Source organism: Pleurodeles waltl, chromosome 7 (assembly GCF_031143425.1).
Source record: "Pleurodeles waltl isolate 20211129_DDA chromosome 7, aPleWal1.hap1.20221129, whole genome shotgun sequence".
NCBI lineage: Eukaryota > Metazoa > Chordata > Amphibia > Caudata > Salamandridae > Pleurodeles > Pleurodeles waltl.
Window position 1 is genome coordinate 943203903 of NC_090446.1, and position 18549 is coordinate 943222451.

General features: G+C 43.4%; 1 protein-coding gene across 1 annotated transcript in view; it reads right to left on the bottom strand.

Moving 5' to 3' along the window:
- Positions 1–16643: 16643 nt before the first annotated feature.
- The window catches only part of LOC138245773 (matrix metalloproteinase-21-like), a 126164-nt gene continuing 124258 nt past the window's right edge, over positions 16644–18549 (bottom strand). The window contains exon 8 of the mRNA XM_069199665.1: positions 16644–18045. Within this exon, the coding sequence (XP_069055766.1) occupies positions 17740–18045 (306 nt within the window). The 3' untranslated portion in view covers positions 16644–17739. The remainder of the gene's footprint in view (positions 18046–18549) is intronic.

Consider the following 18549-nt stretch of genomic DNA (forward strand, 5'->3'; position numbering starts at 1 on the left):
CATGTAACAGCCCATCGCTCCAAGCTCCTGTTTTACGCCCCCCAAAGGATGCAGGGAGTTTTTTTTAACTTGCTGAGTGTAGTCTGGGAATATTTGCATCTTGTGACTGTCAAACTTTGGGTCTCCCATTTGTCGTACAGCTCGCAGGATAGCATAAGCGATCCCTATAACTGAGGATTTGTGTGATGAGGCTGTGGCTGGTAAGCCCCCGCCCCCCTCCCTACCGGCGGCTTCGGGGCCAAGGCCCTATGTGCTCTCTCCACAATAAACACCTGGGACAATGCTGCCTCCTGGGATGTTTCATGCAGCCATTGTTTGAGGAACAATTCTGGTCCTTTCCCTCTGTGTCTTCTGGGAACTCCACGAAGCGGAGTTTGCATCTTCACGAGCGCCCTTCTACATCCTCTGCCCTCCGTTCCATGGCATCTTTTTTATGAGGTGAGCTCTGCGAGTGCAGTTTTGAGGGCCGCCACTTCACTCCGCAGCTCAGAAACATGTTCTGTGGCCTTGGACAGTTCCGTGTCTGGACGAAGGTCTGCTTTAAGCAGTCCAAAATCCAGTGATACAGCGTCTATTTCGGCCTTGACTTTGGCGCTAGATAGATCTATGGCTGCTAGTATCTGTGCCCCTGAGGGGGGCTGCTCCACAGGTGCTCCTTCCTCCATTATACCCCGGGGTGGAGCTTGATCAGTTTTATTGTGTTGCGTACACTTATTTTTCCCCATGGTGGCGGCGGGGGCAGGGAGGTGTTTGCTGGGCGGGCAAGCTGGGGAGTTTATTTCTATATATCAAGGGTGAGAGCAATAAGTTATTAAGTCCTCACCCGTCACTTCTGATGGCTAATGTTCCAATGAGTCCCTCGCAGCGTTGCTGCCCTACAGAGAGCGAGAGTCCAAACTATTTGTCTCAGAATCCGTCCAGTTTGAGCGCTTCCCTAGCACAGCAGAGCCCGACTGCGCCAAGTCTGGGCCTCCCCACCAGTACTAGCAGGCCTTGCAATGTCCTCATTTCTGCAGACCCCTCGCAACAGCAGGTCTGGGCGGGTCCACAGGCACCGAGTTTCCGCAGCTGGGGGACGCATTGTGTGTTTGGGCGAGTCCGCTCTGATAGTGCGCCCCACAGACTAGGTGAGTTGAGATAGTGCCTTCTGTGCGGCCGCTCCACAAAGCTTCCACGCCGCAGTGGGGGGCGGGAGGGGTATGGTCTGCCGCAGTGGGGGGGTGACCCATGGGACCACAGCGAGTGCCTCTGACTGTGCCAAGAAGTCAAGGATGCATGTTTGTGGGCATTTGCTATCCTCTATGCAGGATTATGGAGTATTGTTCTTCAAGCTAATTGGCTTGTTGGGGTTGCATTTTACCGCCTATCATTGGGTGTGTATTATTGGGAAAAGAGACTTGTGATGTGCGTTCTCAAATATCTACTAGCTGAAAACACAATTAAAATACCTTGAGCTTACGACTACAAGGTTAAAGAGCGCCTGGATATCTCTGAGAGGGTCGAAACAACCTAAGATTCTCTGCTTTGTGTTAAATACAATGCCAGAAAAGTGAATGGACTGGCCACTTAACTCCTTTCAAGACAACAACGAATAATTGCGATTACAAGGAACTAAGGCATCCCTATGAAATGGAGCACGTAGTCTTAATGTTTGTTCCAGTGCTCCAGAATAAGACGTGTGCAGGGCTGGAACCTGTGTTTTTCTGGCCCAGGTATTTGAACTTTATTGAGAATGTGAAGTAGCCATCTATGTATACGTGCTCTTCCTGCACTTTGTTCTGGCACCTTTGAGATAAGGGTGGGGAAAGTAGGTTAGGCAAGAGACTCCAGACGGGACTGCCTAACTGGCGTTGTCAGAAGCAAGCTTCACTCACTGTAAACTGTGACGGTGATGTAGGTCTTTGCTGAAACTTTGGCCACATTTATATGCCATACTACACTGAAGTGATTGACAACTTTGATATGATTTCCAATGTAGTCAGGTGAGTGAACTTCTCCAGAGCTTTGACATAAAGATGATCCGTTTCTCTGGCTTTCAGTCTAATGGTTGATGCAAGGTATGAGAAGTACATCTTTAATAGAATTGGCTTTGTGCCTCTGTAAATTCTCTTCTGAAAGTATAAGAATTCAAGGTTACTTTGAATAGAATTGTTTTCATAGTATGTTTCCGATTTATTTTAGCAAGTTTATATCTTTTCTTCTCAGCCCTTTCTTCCTCGGGACAGTCTGCAAAAAAAGGAAATCTGCATTTTTTTGTCTGAGATTTTTTTACAGATGTGAAATTAGATCTATAAGGGACTCGAACAAGTTAGCAAGAGCATTGTTGCTCGTGCTTGACGCTGTGTATGTTCTACCTCCCAGTACTACATAACATCCATGGATCAAATACCCTGTGAGGATCTGGCTGTTAGTGGTGTACAGGCTCAGGGGAGGCTCGATAGTACATGCGAGGGCTGTAAAAACAAGACTGATAAAGGCAGCTACAGTGTTGAATAATAGAAATTGAATGGCTGGTGTAGGACATGTTAATTGGCAGTATAAAATGAGTACTACTAGAAACACAAAAGGCCACACCCTTACCAATGCCTGACCTCTTTTCTTGTTTTCACTCCTATCAAACCGAATGCTCTCTCACTCCCTTTCAGCTACCACCTAACTCAATCCACCCTTCCATGACCTCTTTGTCATTCTTCTTTCTGTGCCTCCAGTTTCAGAATGAACATTTGTGATCTAGCCCTATCCTGCCTCTCTCGCACCTTCTGATCTATCTTCTGCGCCTTCACAGCTCTAACTTACTTCTGTACTTCCTCTCATCCCTCATCTCTCCACCCTGGCCCTAGCAAATCTCTTCCTCCCTGCTAGACCTTTCAGGTTCAAGTCTCACAACTGCTTTCCTTCCACTGCTTCCGCAAAAACTACTATATTTTTCCTCAGTATTTGCCTTAACGATAGCTCCACGACCCGAAATGGCAAACGTACAGGATCTTCTGGTTGGTCTCAGTGTTATTCCTCTTCATCACTGGCACCTGGTTGGGGAATGTTGCAGCTTCTTGTTATAAAGCATGCACTCAGGGCTACAAGACTCACCTCCACAACAAACCAAACAAAAGGGGCTGAAGGTGGCTTGCTGTTAACTGCAAGCCCTCATTATGAGCCCTTGCAACATCAGCACTTTTCCTCTGAATGTGAACCCTTCATGGCCATATACTCTACCTACAATAATATTTCTTGTTCTTACAAATATAAAACCCCACTCCTTCTAACTCTGCCTTTTCTGGTCCTCTCTAAAATTTCAGTTTCATGGCATTCACAATCACCTTACCTTAATTGCCTATGGCAGCATAATAATCTGGTTCTATTAATTAGATCAATGTGCTGTAAAATACATAATATCTTCATTGGAACCTCAGCACCTTCAGCCAACATCTCCACCACCCTGCCCATTTAGATCAGCATAACCTGGCTGACGACATCTCCACTCCTCAACCCAGTGGAATTCATTGGCCAGCTGCTAAGTGGGTTGAAAGAAGGGGTTCAGAGGTAGTTACACAGAATTCAAATTCACTTTTTATGGAAACAGACGTTTTTTCTGCATGTTGGGTGTAATAATAAAATATTCTGTAGCGCTAGAAACAGGACATGAGTTGAAAATTAATAAGGAATGAATACGACTTGTGAAACGTGTTGGCATAACAAAGAACACTTAGTTGGATCAACAATAAAAATATATTATGCTTCAAATCACATCACTGACTCCTTTGGTATATTTTTTATCTTTTTACCCATATTGTCTGTACTAACTATTAAAAAGTGATATGGGTTCCAGCCCCTCTTCACATCAAGAAGTGGACATACTTACAGGTCCACACTGAGTTGCCATTTGTCTTGAGTACAATGAAACAACAACTAAGGTATGGAAGCATTTCTACGCACCTGCACCTTTGTGAATTGCACACCTGAATCAGCAAAACATAACCAATGTCCTCTCATTATTTTTGGAATGCGCTGGCTGACTACTTTTGTCAAGAAACCTATGCCAATAAAACTCTTGCTCTACTAAACAAACGACACAGTCAACATCCAGTGCAACTCCTGACCACCACATCTTTTGTTTACATCACCTCCTTTAAGCTATGGGATCAGACTTTTCCAAGCTTGTTGATTCAAGTTGCAAATCGGAATCTCCAGGTGACCCTTCTCCTCGACAGCTCAAATTATCCTCCATTTCTCCATTAAAGAGAGAAACCAACAGGTACATTACAATTGCTAAATGACCCTTCCTTGGTAAGTTAATTGAAATTGAATTTCACTACAAGACCGAAGGCTACCATTATACCATAACCTTTTATTGCTCCCCCAACATGTGTCCAATTAAAGAATTGTAATACATCATAAAGCATTAGAATGTTCAGTGAATATAAATATACTGCATATGCAGTCATCATCCTTTTTATTGGCTGCTCCACTACAGATAAGTACTTCTGATATTGTTATGTTTCTCTTTTTTGTGGTATATTTATTATGGTTTTACTGTTTCTAGTTCCTAGAGAACTTATGATGTGACTTGTTTTTACTCATGCCCTGACCTTGTTTGTTTATGGTTGGGCTTCAAAAGTATCTCTTTTGTAAAGGTTTTTTCTTATTTAATCAATCATACTTTTGAGCCATGGTAGTATGGCTTTATGGGTTCCCCACTACCTGCTTGCTTGATTTATTCAAATCAGCTTCTCGCCAAGATTGTGCCCGAGTAGTTGCTTACTGGGAAGATCTGCGCTTCCATTTGGCTTCCCGCCGAGATCGTGACCGTGTTTCTTTCTGGGGAAGCTCTCCCCTCACGTTCAGTACGAGCGGGACTTCCTCATTCAGCCTTCGTGCTCTGAAAACATTCATTGTTCATTTAGCTGACTTCCTCTTTCAGCCTTCGTGCTCTGACAACAATAATTGTTTATTTAGCTGACTGGGAGCAGAGGAAATATATTGAAGAAGAACTTTAGTCCTCATTGAAAGAGGATGCGCGCTTGCTAAGAGAAAGAGGGATTCCCTCCGGGAGGAGAATTATTATTTCCTTTCTGACGGGTTTTCCCCTTCTACCTCTTTCGCCCAGAAAAGGGGTAAAGCTTCCGATAAGAGAAAGCACATTGAGAAGGCGTATAAACACGCCTACGGTCCTGGTAGACTCTGTGGTACAATTGAGTCTGGTGCTCATAGCAGCACAAAAGGAAGAGGCCACCTTGACTGGCGAAGATAAAAGTTGTCCATAGCAACATGATTAGAAAAAGTGACTTTAATGGCACAACGGAATCACAGGATTTTCTGACATCCTCGTAGAAAGTTTAGAGGCTGATGAAATAGAATGGTATGACTATGTTTTTGACCCACAAGAAAGCTCTGATTTCTTAGAGAACCTAGATACTGAGTTGGATCAGGCTTCTACCTCAGCAGAGATAAAGGACCCCTCTGGGGGAGAAATGTTTAATCCTAGCATGATAAAGCATCTGCGAAGCCCAAAATGGTGGCCTTTGGACAATGTATCCAAATTTTTAAAACTATGGGTTAGAAAATCTTTGGACAAAGATACCCATATTCTGTTGTGGGCTGAGTTCCCTAGACAGTCTACTGGTGACAAAACCTATTCTACTTTCAGTTTAGACCCTGAGCGTATTACCTTTTTTTTCAAGTTTGGTAAGGGCCTCAGGAAGGGGATTGAGGAAGGCCTGAAACAATGTCAGGACAAAGTTCTTGATATGCTGGGTCCTTTGACTCGCGTTTTGGATACGGCCAAAGATGCCAAGAGCAAAAATATGAGAGTTGATGTGGACCTGTTGAGAGTTTGGGCACAACATGCCATTTGTATGTTCAGAAATGTGAGCCTGATTACGGAGAGGAGGAAAGCAGTTCTAATGAGGATGAATCCCGAGTTGGCTGATTTGCCTACCAGAGAGGACATGGGAGAGCCAGAAGGTCTACCTTTTGGGGAGAGCTTTTCAAAGTCCCTTGGGAAATATGGTTCCGCCTTTACTGCCTTCAGCAAGGCTCAAAACAATATGAGCTCTGGGGCTGTTTTTTGAAAAGCTAACAGGAGGGGACTGTCTGTCAGCCGGGGCTCCTTCAAATCCTAGTATTATTATCAGCATGCCAGAAGCTGCAGTAACTACAGAGGGAGCTAGCACCCCAGCTCAAGCATCTGCCCTCAGACATGGAGAAATTCAAGATCTTCTGGTGGAAGATCGAGAGCTCAGGGCACCTGATCTCAAGGTGAGCGTTATCTGTTCTTCCCATGTAAAAGTAGGGGGAAGGTCGAGATTCTCCATTCACAGTTGGGAAAAAATTATAGAAGTTGTTTGAGTTTTAGACCCTGTTGCTGGAGTCAGAATCGAGATCTAGGACACACCAGTACAAATCAAACAGCCAAAGGAGTTGGCCTTAGATTCAGAAAAACATGGATCTGATAGACGCAGATGTTATTCAGATGAAAGGAGCTTTAATTTAAGTTACAGGCTCAGAAAAGGAGTTAAAGGGTTTTGTGAGTACAGTTTTTCTAGTAAAAAAGAAGGACAAAGGTTCGCGTCCTGTCCTAAAGTTGAGAGATTTGAAAACGTTTTTGATTTATAGGCACTTCAAGACACACGGAATCCATCTATTGAGAGACATTTTGAGGGCAAACGATCGGTTGGTGAAGTTATACCTAAAACATGCATACTTCACGATACCTATGGCAAGGAATAGTCGGAGATTCTTACATTTCAAATGGAGATGTGTTCATTTCCTTTGTCTCCCTTACCGACTGTCCTCAGCTCAATGGTGTTTCACCAAAGTTATGCGTCTAGTGGTAGCCTTCCAGAGAGAAAGGGGCGTCCGGTTAATAATTTACATAGACAATATTTTAACGATGTCTCAGGAGAGATCAGACCTTTTGAAACATTTGACATGGACAATCGAACTTCTTGAGAATTTAGCTTTTTTAGTGGATACAGAATCATGGAATTCCTGGGATTTCAGGTAGATACAGTATTACCCCAATTGTTTCTTCCGCAGGAGAAGGTGATAACAAAGCTTTAGACTGAGAAAAGGTTTTTGGTATGGGGACTCACTTCCCCTGTCATTGGATGCTTGGGAGGATTTGGGATGGTAGTTGAAAAATTTAGAAGCATGGAATGGTAAGGCCATGTTTGTAACAATTCCTTAGCTCGTGCTGGAATCGGGTACCAGCAGTTTTGGTTGGGGAGATCATCTGGACAGTTTAGAAACTGGTGGAAGATGGTCCAGAGAGGAACAGTTACTTCACATAAACTGTCTAGAGATGTTGGCAGGCTTGAATGCATTGAAGAGCTTCAAATATTTGTTGAGGGACAGGGTTACACTGATCCGCTTAGACAATTTTACATCAGTTTCATTTATAAACGGCTTGGGTGGCTTGAGGTCAAAGAATCTGGCAGACCTGCCACAACAAATTTTGTATTTTTGTTGGTATCACACAATTGTGTTGAGAGCAGAATTTATTCCGGGCATTCAGAATGTAAGGGCAGATTGGAATTCCAGGTACCACAGGGACTTCAGCAGAGGTTTTCAGTCTGATTGAAGGGTTATGGGGTCTGGTTCAAGTAGACTTTGTGCGAGCAAGCTCACTCACCATGTACCCAAGTGCTTCAGTTGGAGGCCGGATCCAGAAACAATGGTAGTAGAAGCCTTTCTTCAAGATTGGGAAAGGAAGGGACGTTATGCCTCCCCCTTCACCATGCTTCAGAGCGTATTGAGGAAAGTAAGGTCAGAAGGTTGCAGCATTATTCTGGTGACTCCCTTTTGGAAGTCACAAATCTGGTTGCCAGGGGTGATGGAGCTTGTGGCTCTACCCTGTCTAGTTTCAGTCACTTTGGGTCTTCTGATGTGTTCAAAAGGAGAAGAGCACCCATAAGTTTTAGAGGGGAAAGTGAACCTTCTTATTTGGAAGATTTCAGGGGTTCTAGCTGATATTCAGGCCTTTCAAGGACAGCTAAATATCTATTGGATGAATCTTTGGCCCCCAGAAATAGGAAGAGATACAAGGGTGTTTGGAAGAAGTGGTGTCATTGGTATATGGAAAGGGGTTTCAATCCTGTGGTAGCAGAGATAGCTAATCACTGAGCGGATTTATACAATTCAGGTCTTTCATATAGGACTTTTAATTGCTATAGATCAGCTATTTTTGCGGGTCTTGCATTGGTTAACAATTTTGCAATTGGGAGTGACCCTTTGATTGGAAGGATAATGTAAATTGTAAGATTAAGGAAACCTCTGAGGGCTCATTATGAGTCTCTATGGGGCATCTATTTAGTATTCAAACTTTTTACTTCATGGCCAGGTGATAATTACCTTTCTCTTAGGCAGATTGCTTTGGAGCTAAGAGAATTGCGGAATGGAAGAGAGACATAGGAATCATTTTGTTTTGGATCTCTGATTGAGATTTCTCTTCTAATCTCAGGAGATTGTTGAGCCTGCTTTCTTTGGACTTTAGGGATGCACTGCTGGGCTTCATTCTTTACCTTCTTGTACCACTCATTCGTTCCTGAATGGGATGCCTCTCACGCGCATGTCATGATTTTCATATTGCTTTTTTCATTTAATCATAAATTATCACCCTTTAAGTTTACCATTTGCCACACAACAATAAGCATGGTTTTGCTGTGTCTGCTTATAACGAGCTCGTCTATGGGTGGCTTCATCCGTTATTTAACTGTTCACTGCTCACAAATTGTCACATTTAGTAGTTTATTTCACAAATGTCACGGGATCATGGTACTGAATGTTCAGTGGGTTAGGTTTGATTATAATTATGGTTACAATTTGTATCTGTTACAGCCCTGATGAAGTCTTTGAGAGTAATTTTCTCATAGGACGAAACATGTGTTGGCTGTTTTTGCTCTAAATGGATACTTCACGGCCGTTGTTGCTCTTAATGGACACTTCATCTCAAGAATAAACTGAACCTTTTGCATTGTATCCTGGTCTGATTTATGATGGATGACTATGACAAGATACCAAGACACTGAATACATGGTTGATTGAACTTTTATTCACAAGTGCCTTGACTTCTGTTTGCCGAGATTGCTTTGGAGCTATCTACTTTTCTTTGCCTGATTTCTTTTAAAAGGGTTTGTGATGTTAAGGCGTAGGAAATTTCGAATAGATTCTAATCTCCTGAGGGGGTACACTTTGATATACAAAGAGAATATTGATTTCAATAAAGACAACGGGGGCTAACATTACCCCACCCTCCTCACCCTATGAGAAAATGATGAGAAAAATGTTTCAAACAAAAGGGAAGAAAAGAGAGAAGTTTTTTAATTTAGGTAAAGATACACACAATATATATATATATATATATATATATATATATATATATATTTTAAAATGGAACATTTAAGATATAACCTAAATATGATATTTGGTTATAGGATACTATTAATTGATGTTTTTAGCAAAATATGTAGATGAATTTTGAATTTTTGATTTTTCAGAGAATTAACTATAAGGATTGGCAGAAGGAGAAGATGTTATCCTTTTTCGTTGCAGCCTAAAAAAGGGAGGATGACTGCGTGCGGTGAATATTTATATTCACTGAACATTCTGATGCTTTATGATGCTTTATTATTCTATAAAGGGCTGCATGTTGAGGCAGCAATAAAATGTGAGTGCATAATGTTAGTCTCCAATGAAATTACGATTCTCTTTGCATGTTACTAGATGACTCGTCATTCCTAGCAGACTAGGTCCATCCTCACCCCCGCTGTAACCTCTAAAGACAAATGTCCTTAAAAAGGGCCTCCTTACTGCATAACTCTTGAGCACCCTGCATTGTTTTGATAATCCACCCTCCATGACAAAGTTATTCAAGATAAGGCTTTGATAGGGATCTCATACTTTCACACAAACTCTTTCCAAAGCTCAACTCCACCTTTCACTTCTCTTTACCCACTCAACTCTGGCATTGCAGGGTGCACTGTTGCTGCAATAATTTGCATCTGCCTGAGACTACTGCCCCATCTCATCGAATCCGTTGGTCCTACTGCAATAGTTAAGCAGATGATATACAGATGCTGCTTAATTTGGAATGACAGTGCAAGGCAGATCATATCTAGCTACCATTCTTTACTGGATGGCCGACCTTCTGTTACTTAATAACTACAAATCTGAACCTGAATGCCTGCAAAACTGAAATTATGACGTGTATCTCTGAAACATATGATGCCTTTAGCTTGGTGTCCCACTGAAGTAGACAGCCCATACCAGTGCCTTCTGTGAAAATCTTTGCAACCATCCTGGATGTTGAAGTCATCCTTGGAATTCAGATCAACATGATTATCACGACCTGATATAATGAGAGCACTCAGAGGTCTCTTGCATTTTCTGGGATTCTCACATTGGTTTCAGGCTATTCTATCAGGTCCCTTGTTCATTCACATCTGTATTATGTCAAGGGTCTCTGCCTCAGAATACCAGCACACCTTCTTCATAGACGTTAGACAGTAGAAAATATAGTGCACCACAACTTCTTTATCTTCGTCCATGGGATCATAAAAGCCCACCTTGCCAACCCTGCACCTGCTTTCTTCAGTACACGTTACAGGAGAGTGCAGAGGAAATTACAAACAAAGGGGTCCTGAAGCAGTCTTTGCTTAAAAATCTACCTCTGAACCTGTTGCAAAATGTAAATGATCACAAATTGGGGGTTCAACACTCTCTTTTAAGTCAGCAAATAAATCTAACTCACTTTGTTTGCTTCACGAATCTTCAAAGTTATCTGCCATTCCATTAGTCCCTGATGATTTGTTTTTCCTGTACACCTCAGTTACCTGCAGAGGTAAGTAGGTCCGTGTCAGGTAGAATCAAACCAGCACGTCAGCCAACAGACTACATTTCAGAATACTCTTGTTTTCCTCTTATCATTACAAATAGGGAACAGACAGTCTGATTGCCTTAGACTGATGATGCTGCACATGGTTACACCTACTGTATGGTGATTGTTTTCTTCTCCTGTTGCTTATTACCGCTGTACTGGCTGAGTTAACTTTTCTCCCATATTGACATGCCCTTTGATTTCTTTGCTGTGGGTATTATTAGCTGGTTGAAGACTCTATTGGCCTAATGTAGATATTTTTGTTCAGATTATTTTGCTCTGCATGATATGCTCAAATCTCACTCACCATTGAAATGATTCAGAGCAGTTGGAAGAATGTGTTGGTGATTCCTTTAGTAAAGAAGCTTACAGACGGCCCTACGATTATGGCTAATTTTAGAACAACCTCCGTACTTTCTGTTCCAGCAAAGATCACAGAAAAAAAATGTCAATGCCAAACTCTCAGCCTTTGTTGAGGCGTATGACGTTCTTGATCATCATCAATCTGGATTTCATATTTCTTTTAGCACTAAGACAGGATTAATATCTGTCACAATCAATCTTCATATGCTTCGGGATAGAGGTGATGAAGTCGTTCTGATTTTATTGGACCTCTCTGCAACTGTGGGATGTGGGGTCATGTTAGATCATCAGAAAGGTATACGTGTCTGAGATCAGGCCCATTATTGGCTCACTTCTTCTCTGAGGCTAATCTCAGGCTGTCTCATTGGCCCGATTTGCTCAGGCTTCAAATACATCTCTTGTGGTGTGCTGTGTGGCCTGGTTAATGTATGTGTGGCCCACTAGTAACCATGAGCTTTGGCATAAGTTTATGTGCATATGCCAATGACACTCATTTCATTGTACTCTTGGATGGTGGCAAGGTTTTTCTATAACTTCAATTCAGGGTCTTTGTGTGTGCTATTGCCTCCTGGAAGGATGTCATTCCTATCTGACTGAACACCGATTGAATGTTGACTTTTGGCAGTTCTTCTCCCCATAACTCCAACTGGGGTATCACTATTTTGGACTACCACCTGTCTTGGCAATCGAAGCATCATAAGGTTTCACCTAGTAGATGATGCATGCTGTCTGGCTATGAAATATCCATTGTGTGCTTACCACGAACTTATAGTGGGCTTACAGCCGCCCATGGCTTGCCAATAGTTGGTTATAAAGCTACTCTTGTTTTCTTGCTGCTTATTCAGTGACTTTTCGTGCCCTGTCTTGTACATCTTTTGTTTGACCATCCTGGAGCATAGCCTTCTTACAAGCCTTTTGATTTGCTAACCTGCATGCTTCAACTGCTCACTTTTAGGGAAATACTTGTTAGGGTCGAGCTTGCGTCGCATGCGCTGGGCATGTGTTTTGCTTGCGAGGTGCTTTAGGAGTCAGAAAAGGGCTAGGAGCCCCGTCACGTCAGTTGTCTTTCATTGGTTCATGGGCTTGGCTGTTAAAACCCACTCTCTTTCATTAGTGGAAGGCACGCATACATCGAGCGCAGCGACCAAGTACTGAAAACATGTGAGGCTCGCTGTTTCCCATCCGGTTTGTGGACTACTTTTTATCTTTTGTTCGCAGTGCTATCTCGCTTGGCAGAAGTCGAGCGCTTTGCATAACATCGACGATGTTACACAGTTAATTGCACTTTTGCCGGTTACGTAGATAATTGCACTTTTGCCGATAGGTTTCAATACGAGTGAACTGTAGCAGCGCAATGACGCTGTTTTTTTCTTTCAATGTGGAAAGAAAAATCCGGTTGGGAGTTTACAACTGCTAACAGCAGCGCAATACCGCTGTTTTTTCCTTTCAATGTGGAAAGAAAAATCCGGTTGGGAGTTTACAACTGCTAATAGCTGTAACTCGGAGAAATGCGAGACCCTTGTGCATTGCAAAAGCTTGTTTCAGTTTGGTACTCCGTGAGAGGGCCTGTGTTTTTTATCTCTCTCTCTGTCTCGTGATTTCTCCACCAAATACCCACACCTTCACTCTGTATTGTTCTATTCCTCATGTGATGTCCGATCCCTCTCGTGTGCTTCTCCCGCACTCTGTGTTACTTTCGCAATTCTCCTTCTCCCCTGGCCCCCTGTGTGGCTCTCCCTCGCCTGTCCCCTTCCTGTCATATCTGACTGTACCAGCCTCTCTTGGGGCTACACTCCAGCATATTTAGATTGCGGCAGCCCGTCTAGTTCACAGATTTACCTGGGTTTCTTCTCAACTTCCTTCATTAGTTGCTAGTGCTGAAAAGATGCCTATTTAAGGCCTATCAATGCAGCAGCACATAGCTATTTACAAGTATTTTTTCTGAGTACACACCGACTGGGTTGCTCGGAGTCTGCTGACCTGCTGGAGGTTCCCAGATTTCGCTGGGCTAGGTTGGATGACCGCGCATCTTCTACCAAAACTACAAAAGAGTGGATCTGCCTTCGTGCTTATTTGCGATGTATTAGCAATTTTTCTAACTTTCATAAGCACTGGAAAACTCGTACAAAGGGGCATATTTATACTATGTTTGCGCCGGATTTGCGTCGTTTTTTTTACGCAAATCCAACGCAAAACTAACTCCATATTTATACTTTGGCGTTAGACGCGTCGAGCGTCAAAGGTCATGGAGTTTGCGTCATTTTTTAGCGTGGACACCTTCCTTGCGTTAATGATATGCAAGGGAGGCGTTCCCTACTAAAAAATGACTCCGAGGCATGTGCGTCGTATTTATACTCCCGGGCAAAAATGACGCCTGGGAGTGGGCGGGTCAAAAAAAATGACGTCTACCCTTGTTAGTGTCATTTTTGTAACGCCTGCTCAGGGCAGGCGTTAAGGGACCTGTGGGCTCGGAAGGAGCCCAGAGGTGCCCTCCCATGCCCCCAGGGACACCCCCTGCCACCCTTGCCCACTCCAGGAGGACACCCAAGGATGGAGGGACCCATCCCAGGAAACTTAAGGTAAGTTCAGGTAGGTATATTGCTTTTTTTTTGGGTGGCATGGGGGGCCTGATTTGTGCCCCCCTACATGCCACTATGCCCAATGACCATGCCCAGGGGACATAAGTCCCCTGGGCATGGCCATTGGGCAAGGGGGCATGACTCCTGTCTTTGCTAAGACAGGAGTCATTTCAATGGGGGTTGGGAGTGAAAAAAAATGACGCAAATCGGGTTGAGGCGAAAAATTTGCCTCAGCCTGACTTGCCCCATTTTTTTACGCCCAAACTCCATTTTCCCCTACGCCGGCGCTGCCTGGTGTAAGTCATTTTTTTTGACGCACACCACTCCGCAGCGCCGGCTAACGCCGGCTAACGTCATTGAATAAATAAGGCGCCCGCATGGCGCTTCAGAATGGCGTTAGCCGGCGTTAAATTTTTTGACGCACAACTGCGTTGGCGCAGTGGTGCATCGAAAAGTATAAATATGGGCCAAGGTGCGGCCACAATCAAACTCTCCTGCCTGGTTGGGGAAATAAAATGTGCATCTTCCATGTGGTGTCGTCTTGTGTGTACAAAGAGTGCTTTCAAGAAGCCGATGGAGGCAGAAAATCATCTTATTCTGGCGACGTCCTCGCAGAGCTGAGGGTCGTACTTAGAACCGTAGGGGTCCAAGGTTCAAAGGTAAGAGATAAGAACCTTGAAATCCACCAGCAAGGGGAGATGGGGAAGAGGAAAGAAAGACACAAAAAGGGAAACGTAATGTGCACTTATATTCAACTAACCATAAGAGCCAGCAGTGGTTTAAGGTAAAGCACCTGGACTGAGTGCAGGGCATGGTATTAGCGAGCTGACATCATGGAGCTGGAAGTGTGAGGGCAGCTGAAATATACGCATCCTGTATGTGTGATCGGCAATGAACCGACAGACCCGAGATCTTAAAACGGAGAAGCCATCTACTCACAGTTTCATTTAACTAGGGACCGTCAGCAATATATAAAGCCACTGGGGCGAAGAGGCTATATGGCTTGCCAGTTGCACGGGTCAACCAGTAACCCGAGTCAAGATCCCACCACAACGTCATTGAGGGAGAAGCTGTAGTTTTGAAAGCGATGCGCCTATTTAAATGTAATCTCTCATTGCAGGGTGTAACTTGGTGCTTCGTTTTAACCAAGCAGCATGTAATGTTCTGTCCGATTGATCCCTACGTAGGGGCGTGGCTTGGGCAGTAAAGACTAGGGGGAGGGGCTGCTAGCTTCATATTGTCCAACAATCGCACTGTCCCATGATGTTAACATGCATTATAAGGAAAGCAGGGCACAGGAGTGTGGCTATTAAGGGGGCGCTGGAAAGGGAAATGAATGCGGATTCCAAGGGGACTGAGTGAGAGAAAACAATATTTTACAAAACAATCAACCGTTTTTAGGAGTTTCAAAGCAAAAGTGTGTGCACGGTTTTGTCTGTGTTACGTAACAACTCCTGAAGAATTTCTGACACCTCACCATACCCGATTCAAACCACCCCTACCCATCTTTTGATCGCAAGCTACATTTATTGGGGAGGGGGTTGTAACATCGCAAACTCCTCACCCCCAGCTCCGCCCCAGCTTTTGAAGGGCTATTACAACAGTGATGTACGTTTTCTCATCTCTTCCTTCAGTTCATGAATGTGATTGTTGGGTTTCTAAAACCAACAGACTTACTTACCAGCACTCGGGGCGTTTCACAGAGAATTTGGTAATTCCTACAGCTACTACCAACACAACTATATCGTGCCTAATACCCTGGCGTCTCTTGGCGCTAAGTGCACAGGAAACAATCGTGCAGGAATCAGTATAGGGGAAAGCGGTCCGTTTTGCATTGGGCTTTATAGAGGGCAATACAATTTCAAGGCAACTGTTTGATATATTCCCACAGTTTTATTTCAACTGTGGACCTTTTAGACATTCAAAACTTTCGACAACCAGTTTGCAATAGCATTTTAGCTGAGTCTTATTTCTTACAGGATTTAATTCTTCTGTTATTGTCTGTCCTACATGTTTCCATCAGCGTTGAATGTCAGCCTGGGTAGGATTCGAACGTTTCCTAGTCTCTGGCGCACAGGCGTTTTGAGACAGTAACAGTGGTCTCCAAGAACATAGCTTTCAATGTTACCACTTTAATGGCACTGAATGTTTTCCAGGAAACCACATTCACAGAACCAGGGAGATGTGATGGCCTTCCAGATGCACGCTGCCTGGAAGGCGGCCACATGGACTACCCCTCATGCTTTTTCTTGAGTAATGCGCATTAGTTTTAATGTTAATGTGCCTTCTGGAGAACATCTTTAGATATATCTACTCTGGACAGTATGAAAGGAGCAAACCGCTATATATGTGTAAGTTACTCAAACAGAAGGATTGGTAAAGTCAGTCCGCCAGCCGTTGATTGATACAACCTGGACACCATGGCATTTATAGATGTAGCATCTGTTTACTTGGATAGAAAGCATATATTGTAAAGGAAAGACACACTTGTTGACATCCATTAGAAAAATGCACCTTTTTCCCCCCAAAGTATGGGATAAGTACTGCATATAGGCACGTCCCTGAACTACTTTATGGAACGCAGGCCTTCATGGACATTCAAACCAGACTATGTGACATCTCTAACACGCATACATTGTTAAAAGAAAATACACCAGAGAACACATGCTGCAGTGTATACATATAAACACTTCAAGCGGTCACTTACGCATCGTAAGTGTCCTGTCTAGAAAACTTAAAGGACATATAGTAAATATATGCTGTAAAAAACACAATAAAACACAAGTGCAGCCACTGCAATGTGCACTTACTGCCAAAACACGCTTGGAGACATGTAACGTACATTTTATTATCAAAAACAAAACAGGAGACACATGCAGCGTACATATATTGTCAAAAACACAGTAGCAGACATGCATAGTCATAAAAACACTAGGGAATGCAATCAGTATATGTGTAGTATTGACACGCCAAAGGAAACATGCAGTTACGCATGTACTGTCGAAAACACAATAGGCACACATATGTTACATAATGTGCTGTCAAAAATTCTGCAACAGTTATGTACACTGCTTGGCTGATGTAATGAAACAGTACAACACATATGCTGTACAACTATATAGTCAAATAACACACTTATTAAGATAAGCTTGCTCCAAAACACAAAGAGTCCACGCCGCCTGATGTGAGCTATGTAAAGGTATCTTCCATGAAGGTGTCTTCAAAGCAATAAGTATAGTTCACATCTGGTTCTGTAGTGAGAGTTGTGCTTTCAGATACACTCTGCAGGACAAACAGGGTATACATGTATTGTCTGGCACAGTGTATTGCATTCAGTTTGTTACAGTTTACACTGCAGGGTGGTGCTACTTACGAGTACTCTAAAGAAAATATTAATCTATGTATCGTGGCATAAAGGGCAGATGTTTCATTGCCACCAAGCGTCTCATACCTGCAATATAAGCTCACTGAAACGCTGAGGCGTGAACTGTCTGTTACGCAACATACACCAAGCGAGCTCTCTGCGACATTTAAGAGCTAAGTACAGACCACTGGGTTGAATTTCCTTTTCCAGTTTCACTGCATTGTCTGTCTGACTCCATGCGGTAACACAATGCCACAGGTAAGACATCACAAAAATGTCATCATTTCTGAGGCTACACAGGATATCACAAGAACTTTGTGTATAACTATTGCCCTTATATGGATTAAGACGCCTGAGAGCAGGTACTGTGCATGTAAAGAATCTTTTAGGGTTCGCTAATTATATTTTGTTTTTGGATCTCTGTCACAGAGACCGGGTAGTATCTTGGTTTGTCCATGACCATGTATCCCCTGTATGAATTATGGTGTTATGCACATCCCTCTGTCTCATTTGGCCTAGTATCCGTGTCTGTGCAGGGGTCATAATGAGGGGCTGTAAACTTAGGTGGGTCTGTGAAGCATGCTAGGATGGACATCGCAGATATCAAACCAGCGGCTGTTGATTTTGCTATGGGGCAGAAGCCCTTTGCTGGGCAATGAGGCATTGGCCTGTCGGTCCCTGCCATCCACCATTTTCCAATAGAAGGGGCCTTTGATGAAAAAGGTGGCCTTGAAGCTGTAGGAGAAGTACACAGCATCAAGATTTCCCTGTGGGTGGTCCTTGGGATCCACAGCTGGGAACACATCAACAATGCTCTTCGGGAAACTGTATACTTGATGATTGAGCTCCACATCGAATGCCGTCACCTGAAATGAAAGAAATATTCAGAGAATAGATTCAGTGCCACTAACTAATAAAAAGATGGGTGAGATAGCTTTGTACATGAATTCTTTGTGCAGGAAGACATTCAGAGTAAAAGACGGTTCCCAATTAGCTTATTGAGTATGAGAGAGTATCAAACTGTCATTGCTGCAGGTTGGCAGCACCCTCAAGAATTCCAGAACACTATCCTAAGGCAGGAGGACTACAATGTGTCTCAAGCTAAAGTGCCGGTAGTGGGCCAAATGGAGCATGATGGAAGACCAGCTGGTCTGTGGGACCTGGATCAAGAAGCTAGAATGGAGCAGACCACAGGTGCTCACATTGTCTTATCCCGTCTGTGAGCTGTGAGCCTGCCTGCTTGAACTCCTCTACTTTCAGCACCAACTTTAGATGGATGCCTACTGTATTTACAGTTTACCTTGTTGCTTAGGTTCTTGCCACAGCTTTAGACTCTTGGATTTTAGACCAGGCTTAACAGGAGGCACAGT